Source organism: Euprymna scolopes, chromosome 36 (assembly GCF_053919585.1).
Source record: "Euprymna scolopes isolate OS-2025 chromosome 36, ASM5391958v1, whole genome shotgun sequence".
Taxonomy (NCBI): Eukaryota; Metazoa; Mollusca; class Cephalopoda; order Sepiida; family Sepiolidae; genus Euprymna; species Euprymna scolopes.
Genome location: NC_136517.1, coordinates 5,654,612 through 5,663,020, shown reverse-complemented (window position 1 = coordinate 5,663,020; position 8,409 = coordinate 5,654,612). Strand labels below are relative to the sequence as shown.

Sequence of the window (8,409 nt, the reverse complement as noted above, 5' to 3'; positions counted from 1 at the left end):
ATGGTGGGATCCTTCTACCGCTCCAGAAGATATCTCACTACTGATGCAATTCTCTATCTATATAAAAGCCAAGTACGGCCAAGGATGGAATACTGTTGCCATATCTGGGCAGGAGCTGCCAAAAACAGCCTATCATGCCTTGACAGAGTACAAAATAGACTTTGTGGTTTAGTGGGGGATGCCCTTTTCTCTACCCTGCAACCCCTCTCCCACAGAAGAGACGTTGCGAGCCTATCCTTGTTTTATCGTTATTTTCATGGCAGGTGCTCGTCTGAACTCCAATCTCTGGTCCCCCCTCGCCAAACTTTCACGAAAATCACCCGTCTAGCTGAATCCACTGTGAAAAATTTCCCCCACTCTATATCTGTGCCTAAATCAAAACGCGGATTTCATGAGCAAAGCTTCTTTCTTAGAACTGCACGCCTGTGGAACTCTGTTCCGTCTGCCTGCTTCCCTCCGGTCTACAACTTGGATGTCTTCAAGTCTAATGTTAACAAATTCCTTATGAACCGCCCCCCCTAATTAAACACTTCATAAAATCTCCTCACTAATGTGATGTACTTGCAATAACCCTTATCCCTGAGTGGCTTCCGGGCCTTGATAAGTGGTGATCACTGTGTAAAAAAAAAAAAAAAAAAAAAAAAAGAAAGAAAAAAGATGTATAAATCTGTATATAGAAAGAAAGAAATAACGTTTGATTATGGAAATAGATTTGCGTTCTTCCTTTATGGAGCAGACGTTTGCTCAAACGGTATTTCTTTCTTTCTTTCTTTGAATCTATTCCATGTGGTTGTGATAGCATCTGTACATCCTTCATTGTTGGCTACCATGACACCAAGATAAGAGAAGATGGAGACAACTTCCAAAGATATATTGCCAATAGCAAAGTTGGTTTGACAAAAACAAAAATAACCTCCTGATAAAATTGTGTCCGAGATGGATACATTTGATGATGACACCACACTATAGACATGAGGGGAAAACGGATGTATACATATTGAAGGTAATGACTGAAACCCTAGAAAACAATCTTCAGTCAGTCGTAGAATGGGGATGCAAGTGGATGACAACATTTAATGCTACTAAGACTAAGCTTCTTTCCTTTAACAACTACAAAAAAACCTTTTCAACCACTCATTGCCATGACAAATAACACCCTCTCTGAGTACCCATCTGATAGTAGATTTGTTGTCATATTTGGGCTGGTGAATCTGTGTCCCATTTGAAGGTTTTTGATTAAAATGCAGAAACGTATCTGCAACTTAATTAGCCCCACCCTATCTTCTCCGTAAGCTCTCTTTCTCTCACAGACATGATGTTGCTAGTTTCAATCTTTTCTATAAATGCTATTACGGCATATGTTCTTCATAAGTGGTGATCACTGTGTAATAAAAAAAAAAAAAAAAAAGGTTGCTTGTTTTAATGGTATCACTCCCGTCTTCATAGCTCTTCAACTTTTATAGCTAAAAAAAAAATAGGAGGCTTTACTTTTTTTATTGTGCATACCCTTCCCCAGATAACATTGGGTTATTGTGCTAGTATTTTTAATAAACGAATAAAAATATATAATTTTCAATTTTATTTCATCAAAAGTTTGTGGAGAATTTTACATTTGTGAATAATGAAATATTTTTTTTTATTTTTATTCCAAATTAATTTTTTTTTTTAATTAATTTTTTATAATATTAAATTTTAAATCGATCGTACGATGCGTATGATCAAATTAAACTTAATAACAAAAATCCTCTTTCCTTTCTTTTTTTTTTTTTTTTTTACATAATGTTGATTTCTTTTGAAATTTTTTTTTCTACAAAATACGTTTGTTACAGCTTCTCAATTTTCAAGGTAATTCCATTTATGGCTCCCAACAATGAACTTTTCCGGAACTGTATTGGATACTGCAGTAGAAAAAGAAAAGAAATTAAAAAAAAAAAAAAAAAAAAAAATGAGTTATTTTTCTCTTTTTTTCAATTATAAAAAATAATAAAAATTATCATGTGACACTTTGTCCCCTTTATAAAAAAGTCAATAGGTGACACTTTGTCTCCTTTTAAGAAAATCATTAGGTGACACAAATTATTCACATAGAAGTTGTTTAGTTCATTCTTTGCAATCATTAAAAGAGTTTGTGCAGCCATCTACTGTTCACCAACTTTGCACTTAGCATGTTCCATTCATAAAAATTTGTGTTTCTCCCTTAGCAAACTGCCAATAATCACATCGGTGAAACAATAAAATGCATGTTTTACAAAACTATTGAAAAGAAAAAAAAAGATTATCAGCAGCTTATTGTTAATAAGGAGTTATGTCCCTTTGATCGTTGGATTTACCAATATTTCGATTTGATTCCCTGGGCAACAATTTTTTATATTTAATGTTTTCTAGATTTCTACAACTGATTTAGGATATTTTAGCACTGCTGAATCACGAAATGGCATACACTTCGTTCCATCAGATTAGGTTTTTGTGCTAAGTTGATCTGAAAAAATATAATCAGATCTTGTGATTAGATTTTTGTGCTAAGTTGATCTTTTTTTTTAAATTTTTTTTTTTTATTACATTTTCACCCCAAACAAGGCACATTGCCACTTTGGTGTAGGGGGCTACTATCAAGGGCAACAACTACTGGGGTACTATGTAGAGATTTGGGCAGCAAGATGTTGGTTCACGTTGCACTTGAACTTCTGCACGTCAGTACAGTTGGGGAAGCAGTGACCTGGAATGGAATTCCAAAGTCTAGCGGTTCTGGGGAAGAAACTATTGGAGTAGAAAGATCTTTTACATCTAGGGATCTCTACAGTGTGGGGGTGGGATTTAGCAGCCTGTCGGGTTTGTCGAGAGTGTTCACGTCGTGGGGGCACAAGTGCTTGCAGTTCGTCAGAGCATTCACCATTAAAATACTTGTAGAACAGGCAGTGGGATGCAACGTTTCGTCGATGGGGCAGAGGCTGAAGCTTAGATGCCAGTTCAGGGCATCAGATTTGCGACTCTCTTTTGAACCTTGTCAAGGAGTGAGAGACTAGTAGCCGATGCACCATCCCAAATATGACAGTAATACTCCATACATGGGCGAATGGTTGCCTTATAGAGGTATAGGATACTTTCGGGTGTTAGTAGTTTTCTAGCACAGTAGAGAGAGCCCACCTTCCTTGCAGCAGCCCTGGCAATGCCCTCGATGTAATTGTTCCAACTCATGTTTCTTGTGAACGTTAGGCCAAGGAGCTTGAAAGATGTACTCTCAGATAAAGAGTCGTTGGCCATTGCTATAGGTGGTAGAGAAGGTTTCATGTAATTATTGAATGAAACTAGTTTAGTCCTGGTGACATTGAACATGACCATCCATTTTTGTCCCCATTCCACTACAGATTGGATGTCATCCTCTAGTGTTTCTGCCATTTCTTTAGATATGTGTTCATTTGTTTTCCTGTCGTGCCTGTTATAGAGTGTGGTGTCATCAGCATATATACCCATCTCAGAGGAAATTTTGTCGGGGAGGTCATTTATGAATATCAGGAACAGTAGAGGTCCAAGAAGACCCCTGGGGCACTCCCGCATTTATATCATATTGTTTAGATGTACGAACGTCGAAGACAACCTGGATTTTTCTCTTATCTAAGAAGGATTTAATTACGTTAAGTATTCTACCAGTGATACCGTATGATCTAATCTTCCTGAGGAGACCCTCATGCCATACCCTGTCAAAAGCCTTAGATATATCTAGAGCTACTGCTCTGCCCTCCCCCGCTTTGTCCAGTGAATGGTATATACATTAAGAGATTACAGTTAGGATGTCTGCTGTGGAACGGGCTTGTCTAAATCCATATTGTTGGTCAGTCAGAAGCTTAGCATCTGTAAGGTGATGGACTAGAGCATGGTTAATTAAGGTCTCAAATATTTTGGCAAAAAGTGGGAGGAGGCTAATGGGACGATAATTTACTGGGTCAGTTCTTTCGCCAGAATTCTTGAATACTGGTACCACAGAAGCAGTTTTCCAACAGCCCGGAAAGCAAGATTCATTAAGGCATTTGTTGTAGAGTTTGGAGTGAACTGGAGCTACTTCGGCTGAGCACTTTTTTAATAGCACAGCTGGGATGAGATCGGGTCCACATGCTTTTGAAGTGTCAAGCATGCACCTTAGCAGGGGTGATTTTCAGATCATCTAAAAATAATCAGATCTTGTGATTAGATTTTTGTGCTAAGTTGATCAGAAAAAAATAATCAGATCTTGTGATTAGATTTTTATGCTAAGTTGATCTGAAAAAAATAATCAGATCTTGTGATTAGATTTTTGTGTCATTATCAGCTGATTTTTGTCAACACATATCATCCTAAATATGTTTCTAAGAGAAAAAATGTTTGGCCAACAACATATCGATTACTGTAAACTGAATGATGGACATTGATAAAGGTAACTACACGTAAATTGCGTGTTGCTTCATCATTGTTCAAACTTCAGGGCTTGAACTTCTTGGAATGCTCAGTGGCAGGGAGGTCTCTCTTTAGATTCCAACAATAGTCAGCCATCCCAGGAGCCCTGATACATGGTTTCCATCTCTTTCAGGTCCCAGTGGAATTTCTGCCTCTGCTCATCACTCATTGAACCCAGGTTCTCAGGAAACCGATCCATATGTGACAATAGGTAGTGCATCTTGACACTCATATTGCAATCTAGGTTTCTGAAAGCAGTTAGTATGTTATTGACAAGTTCCACATAGTTTCTGGCCTCATTGTTGCTAAAAGAGTTCTTCACTATCAGAACAAATGTCTTCCATGCTTCCAGTTCCACGTTGTTCATTGAGTTTTCAAACTCTAATGAACTGCTGGATCTGAAGACCATCAAAGACACCAGCTTTTATCTTCTCCATGGTCAAGTAAGTGAAGCAGTCACTATCCTTGTTCAGAGTCTTGGTGAACTTTTTGATTAATCTGAGTTTAATGTGCAATGGTGCAAAGAGTATTTTGTCTTTGTCCACCAGGAAGTTGATCACCTTCCTTTCTTTGCAAGGCACCAATTCCTCCTGTACAGATCAGTCCTTCTTTGTGTATGTTGAGCACCAATTTTTGGAAGATTTCAAGGTTTATGACTTCAAACTGATTGCTTTTCAACATCAGACTCAAATACTTCTTGTAAATAAAATAATCATTTCCAATCGAGAAAATTATTCGACATGGCATTTTTTTTTTTTTTTTTTTTTTTTACACAGTGATCACCACTTATCAAGGCCCGGAAGCCACTCAGGGATAAGGGTTATTGCAAGTACATCACGTTAGTGAGGAGATTTATGAAGTGTTTAATTAGGGGGGCGGTTCATTAGGAATTTGTTAACATTAGACTTGAAGACATCCAAGTTGTAGTCCGGAGGGAAGCAGGCAGATGGAACAGAGTTCCACAGGCGTGCAGTTCTAAGAAAGAAGCTTTGCTCATGGAATCCGCGTTTTGATTTAGGCACAGATATAGAGTGGGGGAAATTTTTCACAGTGGATTCAGCTAGACGGGTGTTTTCCGTGAAAGATTGGCGAGGGGGGACCAGGGATTGGAGTTCAGACGAGCACCTGCCATGACATGGCATTTTACCTCACCAGTTTCTTCTAAAATACTCCATACATGTAAACAAAAATGTAAAAAAACGACATGTGGCCATAACCCAAAAACTTGACTTGATTGAACAAAACCAATGTGATATTTGGATTATGCGCATCAGATTTGTCCTAAACCATCTGAAAAAATGCAAACAAATTTTGTGTAATTAAATATGATGTTTATTTGTTCAGCATACAATTTAAATATCTTACCTCGGTTTTTTCACAAGGTACAAATTTGAACTTGCGTAGAATTTGTATGATGGCCATTTTTAGTTCTAACTGAGCCAATCTCAGTCCAATGCAGATGCGAGGCCCTCCGCCAAATGGAAGGTAAGTGAAGGGAACGTGCTTCTTCTGTGCCTCAGGGGAAAACCTGCAACAGTTTCAAAAAGATAAAACAACAAAAATAAATATCAATCTGTAATTTAATGTCTTTGTTCTTCTGTTAATATGACCATTATTATCTGTTGTGCCAGATCTGGAATCAGCCACTGAAACAGATGCTTTGAAATTGAAAGTCCATGGATGAGTCCATAGATATGACATCATATCAAATAGAATTATTTTATCATTAATGGCAAATGGATATCATGCCTCTCAGCAATTATACTTCGAGAGTGTGAACTTCCTCTTCATTTAAAAATTCATTGATCTGGATGAGGATAATGGAAAGAGGCTGGATAGAATTATGGTCTTCCTTTTTAACATGGAAAAGCTATAATCAGAGATGCCAAATATTTAGTTTCTTTTTCTATTCGTAATATTGTCACTTCTGCTACCGACTGCGGATCTACCACTAGGCATGTTGTAATGGGGTTCATCGGATAGAATGGCTGCGATAATGAATGGATAAGAGGTAGGTAAAACATGTTTATTTATGAAACGACATTACAAGAAAATCAATAACTAAGGGCAATAACTCTTCTCAACTTCAGAGTTAAAACAAGAGGACATAACTACCACAACATCTTCTTTCTTCAATTGAGAATGAACTCATCTAAGTACTTGACAAAATTTTATTTTATTTTTATTATTCTTAGTTGCCTCCCGTCTCCATGTTAAGAATGGCTTCCTAAATAATAACATTATAATTGGCCCCCGACAAAAAGAAGGTAAACCTGTAAATTTACCCTTGTCCGTTCTTCCGTTTGTCTGTCCACATTTTTCTCAATAACTGCGCTCTGGAATTTTTTAAAATTTTGTACAAACATTAAACATGATATGTGTAAAAAAGTGACAAAACGGATTTTCAGGAAGACGCCGGTTGTCCCCCTAGAGGTGCCTTTCGGGTTAAAATGGCTAAAATTGACGAAGTATAGACACACAAAATTATATAGAAATCAGTTAGTTACAACTTATCAGAAATTCTTATAAAAGTCCAAGTCATCAATTTTTTTAATAAGCACAAAGCTTATTAAAAAAATTGATGACTTGGACTTTTATAAGAATTTCTGAAAAGTTGTAACTAACTGATTTCTATATAATTTTGTGTGTCTATACTTCGTGATAACTCTTGGGTGTGCCCCAGAGGCTCTTTTAGGGCTAATAAAAAAAAACTCCATTTTGGGGACTATTTTACCATATTTGTCCAAAATTTTCTCTGTATGTCTATTTAGCAGTTTTGCATGGTGCTGAACTCAAATTTAAATATGTTAAGGCCTTGGGGACTTTTGGGGCTAAATGGGGGGGGGGGCAAATGATGGACTTAAATCTTTTTTATGCCTGTTCACTCACAGGGGACCATGCATGCTTCACTTGTTATTATTCTTAGTTGCCTCCTCTGTCTTTACTACACGTAGTACTCTTGCAATAGTCGGATCATTACCTTCTTTAATTAAAGATTTCTGTGCTGACTTTAGATAAATGCTGAATATGGAGAAATCAACAATAATAGTGTCTTCCACCATTTGATCCGATTCACACAATTTGCCTATTTGGCAAAGCCATTTCAAGAACGAATGTGCCGATTTGTCTGAATTTTGTTTGCAGTGCAGCAGTTTATGTTGTGTCACACAAAAATCTGACCTTGGGGTTACATACTGTCTAAAGTATTTAATGTATGTTTCAACAATCCTTTTTCCCCCGATACCAAAATTTCTTGTCCCTTGACGCTAGCCCATAATGAAAGATATATAAGCTTTACATCGTCATCAACATCACGCAGGTGACTTTCAAAATAGAGCTTGACTTGCCAAATAAATCTGTCCATTGATTTGCTAAGGTTAGCACTAGACCCATCTATTGTTGGTGACCGTATTTGAGATGAAGCTGCCATGCTAAATCTTATTATATCTTATGGTACGCCTGTGGAACTCTCTTCTGTTTGCCTGTTTCTCACCTGACTACAACTTGGATGTCTTCAAGTCCAACATAAACAAATTCCTGATGAATCACCCCCTTAAGTAAGACACTTTATCAAATCTCCAATACTAATGATTACTACGATACTATCCCATTGATTACTGTACATGCAATAACCCTTATCCCCGAGTGGCTTCCGGGCCTTGATAAGTGATGACTACCTTGTAAAAAAAGAAAACCTTAGTGTTTAGTAGATACGCACATGTTCAGTTTTATTATAATCCTTATGGAAAAAAAAAATGTTACAGCTAATTCATTATTCAAGTTTGTTTCATTTTTGGTATAAGTGTATCCTTATAATCTCCACTTCTGACACCATGCCACAGATAAGATGAGAGCTAGGTAAACACATACTCTATTTACGAAACGCCATTACAAGAAAATCAATAAGAACTAGGGGCGATAACTCTCAAATTCAGAGTTATAAAAAGGGGACATAACTACCATGACACATGCCAAAAATTT

General features: G+C 37.1%; 1 protein-coding gene across 1 annotated transcript in view; it reads right to left on the bottom strand.

The window, feature by feature from the left end:
• Positions 1 to 1,687: 1,687 nt before the first annotated feature.
• The window catches only part of LOC145260308 (cytochrome P450 3A8-like), a 61,902-nt gene continuing 55,180 nt past the window's right edge, over positions 1,688 to 8,409 (bottom strand). The window contains exons 13-14 of the mRNA XM_080118196.1: positions 5,794 to 5,956; positions 1,688 to 1,898 (exon numbers count right to left, since the gene is read on the bottom strand). Of these exons, the coding sequence (XP_079974322.1) occupies positions 1,824 to 1,898; positions 5,794 to 5,956 (238 nt within the window). The 3' untranslated portion in view covers positions 1,688 to 1,823. The remainder of the gene's footprint in view (positions 1,899 to 5,793; positions 5,957 to 8,409) is intronic.